The following is a 21,471-nucleotide window of genomic DNA, read 5'->3' as shown; positions in this document are numbered from 1 at the left end:
TATGTTGGTAGGAGTGATGATCAGAGGGCGTTATTGGATTACATGTTAATTGATAGGCGTGTAAAAGAGATGTTAATATGCTGAAAGGGGCAGCTGGAGGGATGTCTGATCACTATCTTGTGCAGGCAAAGGTGAAGATTTGTATAGGGTTCCAAAAAAGAAGAGAGAATTTTGGGGAGAAGAGATTGGTGAGAGTAAGTGAGCTTGGAAAGGAGACTTGTGTCAGGAAGTACCAGGAGAAATTGAATATAGAACAGCAAAAGGTGAGAGCAATTGACGTGAGGGGAGTGTGTCAGGAATGGGATGTACTTAGAGAAGCAGTGATGGTTTGCGCAGAAGATGCACGTGGCATGAGAAAGGTGGGAGGTGGGCAGATTAGGAAGGGTAGTGAGTGGTGGGATGAAGAAGTAAGATTATTAGTGAAAGGGAAGAGAGAGGCATTTGGATGGTTTTTGCAGGGAAGTAATGCAAATGACTGGGAGATGTATAAAAGAAAGCGACAGGAGGTCAAGAGAAAGGTGCAAGAGGTAAAAGAGGGCAAATGAGAGTTGGGGTGAGAGAGTATCATTAAATTTTAGGGAGAATAAAAAGATGTTTTGGAAGGAGGTAAATAAAGTGCGTAAGACAAGAGAACAAATGGGAACATTGGTAAAGGGAGAAAATGGGAAGGTAATAACAATTAGTGGTGAAGTGAGAAGATGGAGTGAGTATTTTGAAGGTGTGTTGAATGTATTTGATGATAGAGTGACAGATATAGGGTGTTTTGGTTGAGGTGGTGTGCGAAGTGAGAGGGTCAGGGAGAATGGTTTGGTAAACAGAGGAGAGGTAGTAAAATCTTTGCGGAAGATGAAAGCCAGCAAGGCGGCGGGTTTTGATTTCATTGCAGTGGAATTTATAAAAAATGGGATTGACTGTGTTGTTGATTGGTTGGTAAGGATATTCATTGTATGTATGGTTCATGGTGAAGTGCCTGAGGATTGGCAGAATGCATGCACAGTGCCATTGTACAAAGGCAAAGGGGATAAAGGTGAATGTTCAAATTACAGAGGTATAAGTTTGTTGAGTATTCCTGAGAAATTATATGGGAGGGTATTTCATGTGTGGCGGGGTGGTGACGGGAATTGATGAGGGCAGCAAGTATGAATATGTACATTTGTATATATGTATATGTCTGTGTATGTATATGTATGTATACGTTGAAATGTATAGATATGTATATGTGTATGTGTGGGTGTTTATGCATATACATGTGTATGTGGGTGGGTTGGGTCATTCTTTTGTCTGTTTCCTTGTGCTACCTCTCTAATGTAGGAGATGGCGATTAAGTATAATGAATAAATAAAAATATATTTAATCATATAAATTTGAATACAAGAAAAATTTATTTTCTAAGTCGATTTGCATTTGTCTTATAAATTTAGATTTCATAATATCAAGGTTTTGTCATTATCAGTTACACTTTAATTTTCATTTACTGGATACATTTTTACCAATGATTTGTTTTGTTCTTCCAGAATGATTCCCAGAAACATGCTCATCAATGCAAAACATGCAGTAAAAGTTTCAAGAAACCTTCAGATTTAGTGAGGCACATTAGAACTCACACTGGGGAACGACCATTCTCTTGTGCACAGTGTGGAAAGTCTTTTGCCGTTAAGTCTACGTTGGATGTGCATATGAAAACTCATTCAGGGAAAAAGGATTTTATGTGCTATATTTGCAATACAATGTTTGCTACTAAAGGTAGCTTAAGTATACACATGAGGCTTCATACTGGATATAAACCATTTAAATGTACTCAGTGTGGTATGAAGTTCAGAACTTCTGGCCATCGCAAGGCTCATGTTATTAAGCATTTCAAGACGCCACAATCCATGTCTGGTAAGACTACTACTAGAACTTCCACATCTGAAAGAGATCCATTAGATACTAGTGCTAATGCAGAAGAGGCTCTGATGGAAATGCATACTGAGGAAAGTCTTAACTCTGTTGTAATGCTGCCTGATGGCACTGTGTCACTTCAGTTACAAGGTCTTAACCTTGGCACTATTGATCCTTCAGCTCTACTGAATATTCAGCCAATGACTTTAGATGAGAGTGTGCTAAACCAATTACAAGCTTCCGGTGTCACCATGATGGGCACTGGTGAAGGAACAGTGGATGAAGATGCTGAAGACTCTATCTCGGTGAACCCGAACATGGTGATGACACCTCGAAGTGTTCGCACACCAAATACTGAAACTGTTGATGATTCTGATTTTGAAATTCATATGATTGACAGTGATGGAAGAGTGATTACCACGCACTCACTAAACATGTTGGGACAACACCTGGATCGTGATCCTGGAACAACACCTGACACTTCTTCATTCATTCCCCAAGAACTCAGTCTCTCAGATCTTGCAGTTACTGGGCAAAACAATACTGTTCAGTGTGCTTTATGTTCCAAGTCATTTGTAAAGTTGCATGATTGGCAGGAGCACCTTATGTCTCATAATATTTTCATAAGAGTAGGGGAAGATGGTGAAACTGTAGAAAGTGAAATGTCTGACTCTGTAGATGTACCAGGATCCACACTTGGGGATGCACAAGATAACAGTACGTTCCAGACTTCTCATAATGGGAAAAATACTTCTGGACTAAGTATCGGAGAAATAACTGTATCTAAATTAGAAGTAGAGCAAACACAGTCCAATCATAATTTTAAGTGTTCAGTACCTGGATGTGGGAAAACATACAGATTTGAAGCCAGTCTTAATCAGCATACAGTCAGTTCTCATATGAAACAGATTGAATGTACTAAATGTAGTGGACAAACTTTTCACTCTGCAGCAGCTCTTCAGAAACACATGAAAATGAATCATGCTGATTCAAAAGGTATCAGATGTGTATTTTGTGTAGAAGAATTTACTGCCAAGCCTGCATTATATCATCACATTATTCAGGAGCATTTGCAACTGGCTCTTGAGAAACCCATGGATATTGAAAAAGTAGGGCTCAAAATTAACTTAACCTCAGAATCTCAGAAAGATGGGTCAGTTGCTGGTGCGCAAGGTACTATGGAGGATTTAGATCCTTTAGAGTTTTTCCCTTCAGTTAATAACTCAGCCCATCTTGAATAAGAATAATCTTGTAAGTAGAATTATTTTGCTTCTTCAGTCAGCTATTACTGAAAACAGTATAACTTAAACAAACTATGCTACATTGATGCCTTTTTGAAATCTGGTTGATCAAAATATTGATATTAGTACATGTATAGTGAGAGGAAAAATTCTTTTGTGTTAGTATTATTTGACTTATATCTTCACTTATGGGCAGTATATGAAATGTAGTGGTGATACAGTTTTCAGTTTTTGAGGTTTTTAAGCAAAATAATGCATAATAGCAACAAAAATATTGTATGCTAGATACTGTTGATGTATCATTGTATTTTAAAGTCTTCCCTTATTAGTTTTTTAAATGTGAAGGTCATATGCCAAAGTATGGAATTTAGTACAAATTATTATAATCTGTAAATAGCAACTGATGCATTAAGATGTAACCATAGTGTAAATACTAGCATATCTTGTGAGTTTGATCCTATCAGAGCTTTTACAATGACAAAATGATATCCATTGTTGCCTTTGAAAATAATTTAAGGTGTATGAAGTATAATTTTTTATGTGTCAGAACATAACAGTGGATTTATATTTGTATGTACTAGAATAATTATACAGTTGAATATATATACTTTGCAGCTATTTATTGTCACTTTATCAGCCATTTCACTTCTGGTATTTCATATTCAACAGTAACTTATGATGTCTAGCAGTATGTTTGCTTAACAGAGTCAACATCGACATTCTTATGTTCAAGCTTAAGCTAATATGGCTGTAAAGATTTACAATTGGTTGGCATGTCTGCTGTGTGACAGTATTTCCTAAGATAGCCAAACTGCAATAGTAGGTAGCTTCTCCAAAATTTCAACTCTATGTTGATCCTTATACTCTAATGTAATATCTTTTGTAAAACATTACTACTACATGACATATAAAAAGTACAAGTATTTGTTTACATGCCTTCAAAGTACAATTGTTAGTAAGCTAGATGCATAATCTTTAACTTACTCATGTAAAGTTGATATCTAACACGCTTCAAGTTAGATCATTCTTTCACCACCAATGAAAAACGAGGAAAATCAGTATTAAAAAATTTTATTTGTTTTATTTTACTCATTTAGTGTTATTATCATGCTCAAATCTTAATATTTCCTTTATTAATGGGGATAGCATTAAATGTATTAGAAATCCTAAACTACATAGCATTTTCTTTGTTTGTCTAGTCAAGAGTCAGTTTATGAAAAGCCAGGTTACAACCCTGATATTGTGCTTCATGTGTATGAATTTGTCATGTTTAAAGGATTTGAATATGTGCACATGAAACTGCATCTTTGTTTCCTATGAAAGCAGTGTATCTCAGGCACACAATTGATAAAAAACTGCTCAGAGGTTTTGTTTTAATTTCTGATTCAACTTTGTTTTTGTTTTTTATAATGTTTTATGTTTTGAGAGAGAAACCATGACAAGAAAAGGAGCTTCTTAGTGAGAAAATTACATACTAGCCATGCCTTAGCATTCATACTTTAATACCTTGGCTCAGGAAATCCTGCATGCATATTGTAGAGCCTTGAAGGGCTCCCATGTTATAAGAGTGTTTGCTTTCTATCTTTGAACTAAAACGTTTCATACTAGGAGGCAATATTGCTAATGTATACTGATATGGCAATTTCATTACAGTAGTAGAACCATGCACGGGTACAGCTATTGAGAATAAGGTGTAATGGCATATCAGGTTATTCTTTCATGATATATGAAATAAGTTAAGAACTATCCAAGTCCTGTCAGCCACATTAACTACTGATAATGTTCACTTGCTAATTATCATGAGTATGAATTACCACATAGTTGCCCTTTCACTTGTAAACCTTTCTTATTGATATTCCTTTCCAGGAAGCTAACAGATTTCAATTTGAAGAACTGCTGAGTGTCCATTTCATTGCTCCAAGCTACTTTGCTGGACATTATGTAGTACAATGTGCTGTGCCACCATCATGAGTCAAAATCTTCACACCCACATTTACATTCCCATCTGATGTGTTATTCTGCATTTTATTCTTAGATATTGATAGCAACTTAACAACACAGAGAAACTATCATTCTATATAGACCCAAAAATTGACAAAGAAAGTGTTACTTCATCATAAAGTCAGGAATCTTGATGTATGGAGTCACTGTTGATTTTATAATAAAAGAAAAAATTTTGTATTACTGTATATCTTTTGATGAAAATTAGGGGATTTTTAATTTATTCATGTAAATAGTGTCCTCTGTTTGTAAATGGTAAGTGAATGCATATTTGAATGATGTGTGTCATACGTGCTAGTAGAAAATACAAATATGTAAAAAAAATATGTAAGTGTCATGTATGGGATATGTAAATCACACCTTCTAAAAAAGTGTGTAATGTGTTATTTGTATGCAAATTGAAATCACATTTAGAAAATAAATCATATGCCTACTTAAATCAGAGGCTCTGAGCTACCACCAGGGCTTGCCATTCATCAGTTCATTAGCTTTTCACATTTTCCCATCCCTGAATGGAGGAAATTATATTGCATTTTTGAGCATTTTCTTCTGTTATGTATGATAAAGAGGTGTGTGTGAGGAGAAATGTTTTTTGGGATTCTTTTTGTCCATCTGCCTATCTGTCTAGATAGGTGGATTCTTTTTGTGATTGGGTAATTACCTTCTCAGAAAGAATGCTCAGTGAAAGGATTAAGTACACTTTTATAGATCAAATGGGTAGGACATTCTATCATTCAGATGAAAGGAAAGGATAAGATAACTTCATAGAGTGTCAGAAAAAGGAAGGGAGCAACTACAGTAAGTGAAGGCTGTTGTAAATAGATAGAGCAGCAGCAGTGGATGAAATTGCTGGCATAAGGTTAAAGATGGCATTGGATAGTAATACATAGTGTGGCTATAGTTGTTCATTGTGATCATTGATATGGTGATGAGAGGTTTCACATGAAAAGTGGGCTGTAGTGTGAGTCGTCATGTAACAAGGTTGGCTGGAAAGGAGTGATACAACTTTGGCTAATCTATGTTCCAAAATACTGTAGTATTTAGTAGGATGATGGTAATTAAGATTCTTAATGCAATGTGGATTTGAAGCTAGGGGAAGGGGAAAATGGGGATGAGCAAATCACTCATTGTAGTATGAAGGAAGTGGCTGATAGCAATGAAAAATGAAGATATGGACATTTAAACCTAGTGACTTCAGAAAATGTAGTTAGGTGAGTAGGAAGAGAGATAGTTGGGAAATGAAAGTAAGATTAAGGGACAGAGTGAAAGAATACTTAGAGTGAGGGAATACCTGTGTGAGAAATATTTCACAGTGGAGGACTTTTTTTGCATCACCATACCAAGAGCTAACAAATGATGGCATCACTGATACACATCCACTCTATAGTTGTCATTTAGGATGCACTGAAACTAGAGCTTACCATCAACAATCAAGCCCTATAGTCTTCTCTCTGCTGCTTCCTTCAACCACTTACCTTGCTCTGGTTCAACCCACCAATAATACTTCAACCCCATATCCAATGTTAATTAAATTCTTCCTGTCCTATGCATGTCTCTCATCTCCATAAGTGTACACGCCATAATACCCCAAAGCCTCCATCATTCCATCTGTCTGTCTCCTTTTCCATTGCCCCTTCCCCTTTGCTCCGTGCACTTCTGACATATAAATCCTCTTAGTCTTTCTTTCTCATACTTTCCATCTGCTTGAACATTTTCTACATACTCTGGTTGTCCCTCTCACTTGGACTGTGCTTGCTGCCACACCTTTCTCTTGCAGTCTCGTTCCTTACAGGATCAACACATCTTAAGCCACAAACTGTTTTCAGGTATGTCAGTTCCAGTGCATCCACCCTCTTCCATCATTCTTTTGCATTTAAGGCCCAGCACTTTGGGATTAGTATACCGCCAGAACATATCCATTTTTGTACTAACAGACACTGACCTCTCCTTCCACATATTTCTTAAAGCACCCAGAACCACAGCCCTCTCTTTCACCCCATGACTTGCTTTGGCATCTGTAGTTCCATCCATTGCCACATCCGTTCCTTGGTCCCTAAAGCACTTCACTTTCACTTCCTCCAGGTCCTTCCTCCCATTCAACCATGCTCTCACACCATCCTGTCTTATCACACTGCTTCACCTCATAACCTAATTTTTGTTCCTTTTTAGACTCCCAGACTCTCTCATCAAATTCTAGAGCTTCTCTCAGAGGTCCACCAAGGCCATATCCTTTACAACACTGACTGATTCATTTCACAGCTCTCTCTAGCATACCTTAGATCTGCCTCTTACTGTAAGACCCTCACATTTACTTCCCTCACCAGTCTCTGTCAATGAACAGATTAAAAAACCTTGGAAACATTACACATTCTTGCTGCAGATCCACCGTCAAAAATGACCTTTCATCCTCCTCCCATTTTACTCACATATATGCCTTAATCTGTTAAAAACTCCTCATTGCACTTAATTTTTTTTTCACCCAGCATATTCTGGCACCCAAAAAGCTTCCATCAATCCTATCATTCACTTTCTTCAGATCCATAAAAGCCACTTACAATTCACTCTCTTCACCAAGTATTTCACACACAAATTCTTAAAAGGAAACAATCTCTCCACTCACCTTATATTTCTTTTGAAGACATAGTGCTCCTCCCCAGTCAGATGTTTTGTTCATGTGACTGTCCTGTTAGTCACTTCTCTCCCATACTCCTCACCAGGTAAACTCAACCTAATTACACCTTAGTAAATTGAAAATTTTCTTTTCTCCACATGCCCTTGTCAAAGGGCAGTGTGTATGCATTCTTTCCTTAATGCAAATATTGAATAGCCTGACTGACCAGTCAGCAACATTATCATCTTTCTTAAGAAGCTTAATTGCAAACCCATCCACTCCTGCTGCTTTGCTATACTTCCTTATGTGCAAGGTTTTTAATACCTCCCATTTTACCTTACCATTCCCCATGAGTCTATCACTTTGCATGCCAGTGTGTCCTAAACACAGCATATCTACCACTTTGTCATCACACATTCTACAGTTCTTCAGAATACTTCATCTCTTACATGCCTCTTCTTTCCCTGTTACCACTTTCTCATTTGCTTTCCTATTTGTCTATACCTTGTTTGTCTCACACCTCCTTCCAAAGAATCTTTTGTTTTTTCAAGCTTTTTGTTATTCTCTTACCTCATCTTTCATTTGTCCATGTTTTCAGTTCTTATAAGTGCCTCTTGACCTCCAACCAATTTTTTTCTACCTGTCCGTATTACTCACGCTCCTTCCCCACATATATCATTGATCTGTCTGTCTATCCTTATCTCTGATGCCTATTCCCTCCGGGAACTCCCATTAAGGGGGTGGCCACAGCAAAAGAGCCTCCACCTATCCATATCCTTACATATCTCCCTTGCGTACACCATTTCATGCATTTTTCTACCATTTTTCTCTCTCCTGTACTCTTCCACTTTATTTCCACATGTCACAGATGGTCTTCTCATGCCAACCACTTTAATTGTACTATTGTATCTTCTTATGAAACCACCATCTTGCATTCTTTCCACATGCCCAAACCACCTCTAAGTATTATGTTTTACCCATTCTATTACTACTTAATGCATTCCCTGCCATACCACATATCTCGTTACCCACACCCCATCATTTCTTTCTTCATTCAATCTAATCATACTATATGCTCATTTCAAATAACTGATTTCCTCAGCCTGGATTCTTGAACTCTGTGACTCATTCCATGTCCATGTTTTGGCTGCATTGGTCAGGGTCAGGAGGACTATGCTATCCCTTAGTTTTTCTTCTTTAACATACTCTGACTTTTATTTTTATTTTATCACACTTTGTCGCTGTCTCCTGCATTAGCGAGGTAGCGCAAGGAAACAGACGAAAGAATGGCCCAACCCACCCACATACACATGTATATACATACACGTCCACACACGCACATGTACATACCTATACATTTCAACATATACATATATATACATACACAGACATATACATATATACACATGTACATAATTCATACTTGCTGCCTTTATTCATTCCTGTCTCCATCCCACCACACATGGAATGACAACCCTCTCCCCCCCCGCACGCACGCGAGGTAGCACTAGGAAAAGACGACAGAGGCCACATTCGTTCACACTCAGTTTATTCCTCATTCTACCCTACATTACTCTCTCCCTTATCTTCCCTTCCTTCTTACCAAACTTACCTAAAATATCTCCTAAATACTTAAATTCTCTCACGTCATCCAGTCTTTTTCCCCCATATCCAAAACAGTTTAGTACACATTCTTCTTATACTCTGTAAAGTTTTGCAAAATCTGAACTTTCACCCTGTTTCCTTTCAAACACCATTAATTTCCTTTTACTCAAATGTACTTTCAATCATCTTTGCTTACACATATCATGAAACACACTTACAACCTTCTGCAACTCCTCTTCACTCTCGGCAAACAACAGAATATTATCTAAAAATAGGCTTGTCATTAGCAACCATACCTCCACCACACTCCATCTCTGCAACCCTTTTCCTGGTCTTGCTTTCAACTCTCTTATCACTCCATCCATATATATTTGTTAAATAACCATGTGACATCACACAGACCTGCCTAACACCAACATATGCTCTGAAATTTTCGCTCAACTCTCCATCCACCTTTAATCATGCACTTGCTACTCTGTAGAAGGCTTTCACACCATCCAACAGTTGTCTCCCTACCCCATATATCCTCAACACATCCCATAGAGCATCCCACCCTGCTGTCATATGCAGCTTCCTACCTTTTCACTATAAAATTCTAATCCACACATCCCCTACCTTTCCTAAAATCCCTTGCTCCTCACTTATTCTGCATTTAGTCACTTCCATCCCTCTATCAATTAATACTCTTGCATAAACTTTCCTTGGTATACATACATTTTTTCCCTATAATTGTTGCATACAATCCTTTCTTGCTATAGACCCTTGCACTTGTATCCTCTTCCTTCCATCCTTCAGTTAATACCCATGCATGTAACAACTGCTGCCTCACCTTCTCCCACTTTCATCAGTTCTTCGAAATGCTTGTTCTGTCTTCCTTTCACTTCCTTCTGTTGATTCAGCAACTCCCCTTCCTTACTTCTCATGTTTATATTTCTACTCTTACATCCACCTCTTTCCTTATTCACCTCCTTCCAGTAGTTTCTTGTTTTCCCTAAACTTCTCACTCATCTTTCTTTCAAAATATTCATCTATTCTTTCTTTGCTTTCCTCTACCATCTTAACATTCGATACACATCTTATACTCTTCCCTGCTCCTTTGCTGAACTTTCACAAGTACATTCCTTTCAAGTAATCTACCATATGCCGTTTTCTTCTCTTTCACATCATTTCTAATCTCACCCATCCACCATGTTTCCCTTTTTGTTCCTGTATATCATGACCTTGTATCCAGCTACTAATTCTACAACCTTTAGCAGTCTTTCTGGAAACAATTTAAACATCTTATTCACACATGACTGAATCCTTACATTTACTGCACTTCCATCTAAACTTTTGGTCACACACTTTTCGTACCCCTTTCATTCTATCTGATTCATCTTCTTGCTTATCAACAATTTTACCTCTCCATTCTTTCTTACACCATACCTCCACTTCTTTCTGATACTCACCCCAACAACAAGAGTTAAATGTTCAGAGTCCCCAAAAGGTCTTCTCACAACTCTAGCATCTAGCACAGCCTTTGTTAAGCTTACATCCACTGCCACATAGTCAGTCGAAACCTTTTGCTCTTCTCTTCCATCATATCTCATCTGTGTATACTGTGGATCATCTTGAGCTGAAAAAAGGTATTTACATGGAATAAACCCCTCTCAGCACAGACATCCCAAGGTTACTTCATTTTCATTTACTCCAGGCACTCCCCATTTCCCATCTTGCCCATTTCATCACATCCCAAATTTGCATTCATTTCACCCATTACAACCACCTTTCTCTTCTCATAACTATTTACACAGTCATTCAGATTTCTCAAGAAATGCTTCATTTCATCCTTACCTTGCACAGTCTTCATATTCACAGGTGCATATACACATATCCATGTATACTTCACAATTTCTATCTTTTCTTTCATCCACACTGTTCTTGATCCATTCCATCCATGTTCTGTAACATCATCCCATACTCTGGTGACTTTACTTTTTCATTCCACCTCATTACCCTTTTTCATGTGTCCGTATCCCACCTTTTACATGGTATACACTTCGCCCACACCTACAAGAACTGCTTTCCAAAATTACTTAAACTGCTTTTCTACTCCCTTTTTTCACTTATTCTCAACAAGTGCCATTTTTCAATCAGAATCTCATGGTATCTTTGCACATAAGCCTCTTTTCCAAGCTTGCACACTTTCCCTTCTTCTGTCATGCATATGTTTTGAGGAAATGCTTTATTGATTATTTTGCTGCATCTTTGGATAAGGCATACAAAAAATTCAATAGTTGTGTACAGTAAGTACCTTAGATTAAACTTAAAACATATTTGAAAGTCATTACTTTAGTTATATTTTGTTTGTGAATTATTTATTTCTCACTTTTCTTTGCCTTTCCTTCTTTAGCAAGATAGTATTAGGAACAGACAAACAACAGCCTCATTTGTGTACATTCATTCATTAGGTGTTATTTGTAATGCATCAAAGCCGGGGACTACCAACCACATCTAAGCACATTAGATTACTCTGTGCTTTACCTTAACTGCTTCATATGCACTGGTTCAGTTCACTGACAGCTCATAATCCCATACATACCACATCACTCCAAGTCATTTTGTCAGTTGCATGCCTCTCATCCTTCCGAATATTTAGGTCCCAATATCCTAAATCCTCCTACACCTGACCTTTTCATCATCTCTAGCCTTTACTCTTTCCACTTCTTATACATAGATTCTCTTTTTCAGTCTCTCTTAACTCAGCTTCTTCATTTGGTCAACCATTTCAACACACCTTGGGTAAGCCCTCTCATTCAGACTGTGCTCACTCCCAGTCCCCTGACACTTGTATCCTTCACAATCAATCCACCTTAAGCCACATATTGTCATCAGCATATTCACTCTCCTCCTTCCATTTACATTGAAGATCCAAGACCCAAATCCATACAACTCTGTGATAACTTCTGTACCATTAAACATATTTAACTTTGCCATTACAGACACTGCTGTGTCGAGCTGTTTTTCAAAATTTGTAAAAATGAATATTTTGAATTAGAGCACTAAAGAAAATAGTGAAAAATATATACAATATATATAATGAATCAGTTAAAGTAAAATAAAGAGCATCACACGTGAGCCATATGAAATGTATGAGATTCATCTTTCATCAGTATCTCCCTTTCCCAACATCTCCTTAAGTATGTGCACATTGATGATGATAAGCAATTTGTGACACTGTTTTGGTCTTGCACCATCTCTTTTACATGTCTCTGTTCATAAGTGGTTGCATACTTTTTTCTTTACATCCCTTTGTTCATAAATGATTGCTTTGTAATATTATGTACTCCAAATGCCGAAGAGTTGTGAAAACATCACTTTTACAAAGTGTTGATGTTGGGGCAGTTGCTACCGCATAAAATAAATATTTATGTTATCTGTTAACAGGTGAAGTTGATTTTGTTTTTATACCTCTTTTTTATGTGCATTAGTTCTTAAATAATTGCTCTGTAATATTTTGTATACCAAATAGTAGATTATAACAATTTCACTATTGCAAAGCAATTATATTGAGATAATTAATACTACCATTGTGTAATGTTCATGATGTTTATTATATGATGATAGTGTTTTTGCTCTTACTCTTCTTTGTCATGGTTTTGTTCATAAATAATTGCTGCATAATGTTATATACACAAAATTGTAGATGTTATAACAACTCTGTTATGAAGCAGATATATTTAGGTAATTACGACCATTACTTTTATAATATAAATGTTTACAATAGTTATCAATTTTTTATGTTTTTGGCTTTAGACTTTTTTTTTACATGCATTTGTTCATAAATGATTGCTCTAATATTTTGTATACCAAATAGTAGATTATAACAATTTCACTATTGTAATGCAATTATATTGAGATAATTATTACTACCATTGTGTAATTGTTCATGGTGTTTATTGAATTGTGACAGTGCATTTGGTCTTACTCTTCTTTTTCATGCTTTTGTTCATAAATGATTGCTGCATAATGTTATATACACCAAATTATAGATGTTATAACAACTCTGTTATGAAGCAAATATATTTAGGTAATCACTACCATTACTTTTATAGTATAAATGTTTACAGTAGTTATCAGTATTTTATGTTTTTGGCCTTAAACTTTTTTTTTACAAGCATTTGTTCATAAATGATTGCTCTATAATATTTTGTCTACCAGATAGTAGATTAAAACAACTTCACTATTGCAAAGCAGATATATTGAGTTAATTATTACTACCACTGTGTAATTTTTCATGATATTTATTAAATTGTGACTGTTTTTGGTCTTACTCCTTTTTTTCATACTTTTGTTCATAAATAATTTGCATGATGTTAAATTGTGACAGTGTTTTTGGTCTTACTCCTTTTTTCATACTTTTGTTCATAAATAATTTGCATAATGTTATATACGCAAAATTGTAGTTGATGACAACTTTGTTATAAAGCAAATATATTCAAGTAATTACTACAGTTACTTTTGTAGCATAAATGTTTACAGTAGTTGTTAGTTATATATTTTTTGGCCTTAAATTTTTTTTTTTACATGCATTTGTTCATAAATGATTGTTCTATGATATTTTGTATACCAAGTCATAGATTATAAAATTTCTATATTGCAAAGCAGTTATATTGACATAAAGATTTGCAGAACCTTAACCACCATGAAGAGATATACGCACACTCACCACTGGAAAGAGAAATAAGAGACCGAGTATTTTCATGTAATACATCCGCAGACATAGTGGGATTATTATCACTGCCACTGTGTAATTGTTCATGATATTTATTAAATCACGATAGTGTTATATTCTTACTCTTTTGTTTCTATGCTTTTGTTCATAAATAATTGCTGCATTATGTTATATACACCATATTGTAGATGTTATAACAACTCAATTAAGAAGGAGATATATTTAGGTAATTACTACTGTTACTTTTATGGTATAAATGTTTAAAATAGTTATCATTTTTTTATGTTTTTGGCTTAAACTTTTTTTTTACATGCATTTGTTCATAAATGATTGCTCTGTAATACTGTATACCCAAATCATAAATATTTTAACTGCTTTACTGCTAAAAAGCAATATTTTTGTGGAAATTAATATCACAATAGCATAAGTGTTTATGATATATATTAAAGTGTGATAAACCTTTTAGTCTTACACTGATGTTCTTTACATGCATTTGTTCATGAATAATTGCTCTGTAATACTTTACTGTATACAAGAGATGATAAATCTTTTATCAACATCACCAATACGAAGTGATGATACATGAATTATATATTTTTTTTTTTTTTTTGCTTTGTCGCCGTCTCCCGCGTTTGCGAGGAAGCGCAAGGAAACAGACAAAAGAAATGGCCCAACCCCCCCCATACACATGCATATACACACGTCCACACACGCAAATATACATACCTACACAGCTTTCCATGGTTTACCCCAGACACTTCACATGCCTTGATTCAATCCACTGACAGCACGTCAACCCCAGTATACCACATCGCTCCAATTCACTCTATTCCTTGCCCTCCTTTCACCCTCCTGCATGTTCAGGCCCCGATCACACAAAATCTTTTTCACTCCATCTTTCCACCTCCAATTTGGTCTCCCTCTTCTCCTCGTTCCCTCCACCTCCGACACATATATCCTCTTGGTCAATCTTTCCTCACTCATTCTCTCCATGTGCCCAAACCATTTCAAAACACCCTCTTCTGCTCTCTCAACCACGCTCTTTTTATTTCCACACATCTCTCTTACCCTTACGTTACTTACTCGATCAAACCACCTCACACCACACATTGTCCTCAAACATCTCATTTCCAGCACATCCATCCTCCTGCACACAACTCTATCCATAGCCCACACCTCGCAACCATACAACATTGTTGGAACCACTATTCCTTCAAACATACCCATTTTTGCTTTCTGAGATAATGTTCTCGACTTCCACACATTCTTCAAGGCTCCCAGAATTTTCGCCCCCTCCCCCACCCTATGATCCACTTCCGCTTCCATGGTTTCATCCACTGCCAGATCCACTCCCAGATATCTAAAACACTTCACTTCCTCCAGTTTTTCTCCATTCAAACTCACCTCCCAATTGACTTGACCCTCAACCCTACTGTACCTAATAACCTTCCTCTTATTCACATTTACTCTTAACTTTCTTCTTCCACACACTTTACCACACTCAGTCACCAGCTTCTGCAGTTTGTCACATGAATCAGCCACCAGCACTGTATCATCAGCGAACAACAACTGACTCACTTCCCAAGCTCTCTCATCCCCAACAGACTTCATACTTGCCCCTCTTTCCAAAACTCTTGCATTCACCTCCCTAACAACCCTATCCATAAACAAATTAAACAACCATGGAGACATCACACACCCCTGCCGCAAACCTACATTCACTGAGAACCAATCACTTTCCTCTCTTCCTACACGTACACATGCCTTACATCCTCGATAATAACTTTTCACTGCTTCTAACAACTTGCCTCCCACACCATATATTCTTAATACCTTCCACAGAGCATCTCTATCAACTCTATCATATGCCTTCTCCAGATCCATAAATGCTACATACAAATCCATTTGCTTTTCTAAGTATTTCTCACATACATTCTTCAAAGCAAACACCTGATCCACACATCCTCTACCACTTCTGAAACCACACTGCTCTTCCCCAATCTGATGCTCTGTACATGCCTTCACCCTCTCAATCAATACCCTCTCATATAATTTACCAGGAATACTCAACAAACTTATACCTCTGTAATTTGAGCACTCACTCTTATCCCCTTTGCCTTTGTACAATGGCACTATGCACGCATTCCGCCAATCCTCAGGCACCTCACCATGAGTCATACGTACATTAAATAACCTTACCAACCAGTCAACAATACAGTCACCCCCTTTTTTAATAAATTCCACTGTAATACCATCCAAACCTGCTGCCTTGCCGGCTTTCATCTTCCGCAAAGCTTTTACTACCTCTTCTCTGTTTACCAAATCATTTTCCCTACCCCTCTCACTTTGCACACCACCTCGACCAAAACACCCTATATCTGCCACTCTATCATCAAACACACTCAACAAACCTTCAAAATACTCACTCCATCTCCTTCTCACATCACCACTACTTGTTATCACCTCCCCATTTGCGCCCTTCACTGAAGTTCCCATTTGCTCCCTTGTCTTATGCACTTTATTTACCTCCTTCCAGAACATCTTTTTATTCTCCCTAAAATTTAATGATACTCTCTCACCCCAACTCTCATTTGCCCTTTTTTTCACCTCTTGCACCTTTCTCTTGACCTCCTGTCTCTTTCTTTTATACATCTCCCACTCAATTGCATTTTTTCCCTGCAAAAATCGTCCAAATGCCTCTCTCTTCTCTTTCACTAATACTCTTACTTCTTCATCCCACCACTCACTACCCTTTCTAATCAACCCACCTCCCACTCTTCTCATGCCACAAGCATCTTTTGCGCAATCCATCACTGATTCCCTAAATACATCCCATTCTTCCCCCACTCCCCTTACTTCCATTGTTCTCACCTTTTTCCATTCTGTACTCAGTCTCTCCTGGTACTTCCTCACACAAGTCTCCTTCCCAAGCTCACTTACTCTCACCACCCTCTTCACCCCAACATTCACTCTTCTTTTCTGAAAACCCATACAAATCTTCACCTTAGCCTCCACAAGATAATGATCAGACATCCCTCCAGTTGCACCTCTCAGCACATTAACATCCAAAAGTCTCTCTTTCGCACGCCTGTCAATTAACACGTAATCCTATAACGCTCTCTGGCCATCTCTCCTACTTACATAAGTATACTTATGTATATCTCGCTTTTTAAACCAGGTGTTCCCAATCATCAGTCCTTTTTCAGCACATAAATCTACAAGCTCTTCACCATTTCCATTTACAACATTGAACACCCCATGTATACCAATTATTCCCTCAACTGCCACATTACTCACCTTTGCATTCAAATCACCCATCACTATAACCCGGTCTCGTGCATCAAAACCACTAACACACTCATTCAGCTGCTCCCAAAACACTTGCCTCTCATGATCATTCTTCTCATGCCCAGGTGCATATGCACCAATAATCACCCATCTCTCTCCATCAACTTTCAGTTTTACCCATATTAATCAAGAATTTACTTTCTTACATTCTATCACATACTCCCACAACTCCTGTTTCAGGAGTACTGCTACTCCTTCCCTTGCTCTTGTCCTCTCACTAACCCCTGACTTTACTCCCCAGACATTCCCAAACCACTCTTCCCCTTTACCCTTAAGCTTCGTTTCACTCAGAGCCAAAACATCCAGGTTCCTTTCCTCAAACATACTACCTATCTCTCCTTTTTTCACATCTTGGTTACATCCACACACATTTAGGCACCCCAATCTGAGCCTTCGAGGAGGATGAGCACTCCCCGCGTGACTCCTTCTTCTGTTTCCCATTTTAGAAAGTTAAAAAATACAAGGAGGGGAGGATTTCTGGCCCCCCGCTCCCGTTCCCTCTAGTCGCTTTCTACGACACGTGAGGAATATGTGGGAAGTATTCTTTCACCCCTATCCCCAGGGATAATATATATATATATACATATACACATACACACACATACACATACATACGCACATACACACACACACACACATACATATATATACATATGAAAAATGTAAGAAACAATTTAGAAAACCATAACTTCTAGCTTGAAATGAAATGAAAAAATAAATGCCACACAACAGTTCATCCTCTGGCTATGGAAAAAGGAAATGCACAATTCATTCACACAAACGTCAACAGCAGTTCTCATCAATTCAACCACTGTATCAATAAGCTTCAATGTCTAAGCTACATTGTTTTCCAATTTCACTATTTTCTTGTCAAAACACCATGTATGAAAACTATCACTCCAGTAACACAACTATAAACATTTACTTCCCCTTTAAAAAAGTTCTGGGGAAGTCTGTCTCAATACACTGCGGGAAACTCTACCACCTGGCGAGGTTTGTGTTGCAATGGTTCTTGATTTACAAACGTAGTAGCATCACTGGTGGGCCAAGGTAGTTCAGTTTGCGAGGAGGCGCTTTATATGATGTCTTGACACACGATGATCTTGATGAGGTACGATACAGTTGACCAAGTTCTCTTGTGTGTGGCTGACGAAACGACAGGCTTTCCCTAGGGGAAGGGTGTTGACATGGCGTAGTGGCGGAGGTGGTGACGAGCCGGTTGGCCATTTGCATTATCATTATATATGATACGATATATTAAGCTATGTATGACATGTATAATGATTTTATTTATTTAGGACCCATTCCTGTGAGAGTCCTGATATTACCTTAGACTTTCTGAAGGCTCCTGCAACCCAAGGCTGCACTACTTTAAGTAGCAAGGAAATTTAAACTCATTTGGAGTGAGAGGTTCTTTGATGAGGTTGTATTCCCAATAATACAGCCATATCAAAGCTGACTTGTCACTCATGACTTAAACTCAAATAGGAGTCAGGTAACACCTGTATACAGCTTGCAAGTATAATAGAAACAAATGAATAACCTTAGCATGGAGTGGAATTTTAGTGACTGGTCTAAGCCAGGCCACTACTGTTGGCCATGTCTTTTGATGAATATACTCAGCATGTCTGTCACGAGTTCTGTTTTCCATATTCTTATTTTCTGAAGTATGTTATTATCATGTGCTTATATCCTAAATGTTTTTTCTTAGATCTACTGTAAAACCAATTTTTGGGTCTTGTGAGTTCAAAATAGCAAATGAAGTTGCAGCCAGCATGAGAAGCTTTGAGATGCCCAGTGGCAGATATAAATAGCACTACATCCAGCATTTGCAAGGTTAAGAAAGCATGGAATAAGCACAGAAGGATAAGAAAGGAGGAACAGAGAAACTTTGAAAAGAATACTCTGGATGAGGAAGGTGAAAATCCAAAACTTTTCCATAAATTTGTCTGGGGTCAGTTGTCACAACTAATCATACTAAGAGATTCAAAAGGAAAAATTGTAGAGGATGATGTAAGGATATTTGAGGAAGTGAATAACAAATTCAAAAGCATTTTCACAGTGGAAGACATTATAGCTCCAACTTCAGTGAGAAAGACTGGGGAGGTTTTGGAATTCATTGAGATATTTATAAAAGATGTTAAGAGATTACTAAAAGGACATGACCAGTACATGGTCCTGATGAAATTTCACAATATGTGCTAAAGTCATTCATTGATAGATAAACCACTTGAATTATGGTTCAAGGTGTTGTTGGAGAAAGGCATAGTACGAAAGGAAAGGAAAGGGGCAAACACCATACTTATATATAAGGAGACCAGGATCAGGTGTTGAACTGAAGATCAGTCCCACTATTGAGTGTGGTGTGTAGGTTCTAGAAAAGATTATAAGAAAGCAAGTGGATAACTTTCAACAGAGAAATTTTCTAAGTGAGGGACAGGATGGTTTTTAGGGAAAAGAGGTTATATGTTACTAACCTCTTAGAGTTTTGTGAGAGTGTGCTCTGTCCTAGACAAATAGGAGGGCTGGACTTTCAGTATCTGGACTGCCAGAATGCATTTGACACTGTGCCACATAGGATGCTTATTAAGAAGCTAGATTACCAAAGAGGAATAAGAGGAAGGAAACTCCTATGATTGATACATTATCTTTGGGGGTAGCAGAGGATGCATGTTAGAGGAGCTTTTCCCAAATGGGTTGAGGTGACCAGCAGGTTGCCACAAGGTTTGGTTCTGGGACCATTACTCTTCTTGACCTGTATCAACGACATGCCTGAATGTATGGAATCTTACAAAAATTTGCTTGCAAATGATGCAAAGGTCATGAGAAAAGTGAAAAGAAAGGAGAACTGTATTAGATTACAAGGGTACCTAAACAGACTCCAAAATTGGTGTGAAATGTGGTTGATGAAATTCAGACCAAGCAAAAGTAAAGTAATGAGGATGGGACAAAATAGAAAACAGCCCCAATATGACTATTATGTGGCAGAGAATAAGCTCGGATTCTTTGTGTGATAAAGAGTTGGGAATCAACATTGTTCCTAGCCTTTCAATAGTCCCTTATTTAGAAGAATAGGAGACAAAATGTCTGTTGACAAATTTCAGAAAAGCTTTCAAGTATATAAGTAAGGAAATATTTAACGAGCTATTCATATCTTACATAAGGCCAAAATTAGAATACTTCTCAGGTTTGGTTGCCATATGTAAAGAAGCACAAAAAACAGTTAATAGAGAAGGTCGAAAGAAGGAAAAATAACATGGTGCTGGATTAAGAGAGGTAAGCTACAAGGAAAGGCTGGAGGCTTTAGATTTACCCACCTTGAAAGAGAGAAGACTAAGGAGTGACCTAATCGCAGTCTTTATTTTTTGAAGAGATCGATGAGTTAGACAGTGGACAATTCTTTGAGAGATGTAAGAGTATAGCAATGAGAGGGCAACATGATATTAAATAAAAATTTTATAGATAAGGATGAAAAGAAATGCTTTTATAGTATAAGGAACTCTGACTGAAGATTTGGTTAATGCAGACAGCATACATAAAGTTAAGAGGTTTCTTTGATAGAGAAGAGAATGTTCAAGAGATGGGAGCCCTTGAGTGTAACATTCCCTCCTGTACAGTGCAAATAAGTAATTACAAATAGATGATTACTTCATTATTGGACTCCATAATAATCACTATCTTGATGGAAACAGCTGGTAGGAAGCTGAATCATCGAATCTTGGTATCATAGGTGTGTTATCATTAGAAGTATATTTTCTCAATATTTCCATTATTTCACTGTTCTTCCTGTTACACCCCTCCCTCAGTAATTTGTGATAACCTTCTACGTTTTATGACAGCCCTCTTGGGTGGAGTGCAGATTAACCAAAGGCAGCACCTTGTAAAAGGACTATAAGCAGCATGCTAGATTTTGAAATATATTTTTAGGACTCGTGTTGCTCATTGCCAATGCTGACATGAGGGATTGACAAGTGATTCTCGTATATACACCAATAACATGGAATAGACCTGTGCCCCCCTCTTCCACCTTGTGATTTACGAAAGTTTCCATCATTTATTATCCTGCCAAA

At 37.4% G+C, this 21,471-nt stretch overlaps 1 protein-coding gene across 2 annotated transcripts in view; it reads left to right on the top strand.

The window, feature by feature from the left end:
* The window catches only part of LOC139751558 (uncharacterized), a 346,101-nt gene extending 332,649 nt beyond the window's left edge, over positions 1 to 13,452 (top strand). For both annotated transcript variants that reach the window (XM_071667109.1, XM_071667108.1), the window contains one exon: positions 1,515 to 13,452. In XM_071667109.1, coding sequence (XP_071523210.1) covers positions 1,515 to 3,122 — 1,608 coding nt within the window. In that variant the 3' untranslated portion in view covers positions 3,123 to 13,452. The remainder of the gene's footprint in view (positions 1 to 1,514) is intronic.
* The last annotated feature ends 8,019 nt before the right edge of the window (positions 13,453 to 21,471 follow it).

The sequence above is a fragment of the Panulirus ornatus genome, chromosome 11, assembly GCF_036320965.1.
Source record: "Panulirus ornatus isolate Po-2019 chromosome 11, ASM3632096v1, whole genome shotgun sequence".
Classification (NCBI taxonomy): domain Eukaryota; kingdom Metazoa; phylum Arthropoda; class Malacostraca; order Decapoda; family Palinuridae; genus Panulirus; species Panulirus ornatus.
Note: the sequence above shows the minus strand (reverse complement) of the source record. Positions and strands in the feature narration are given on the sequence as shown.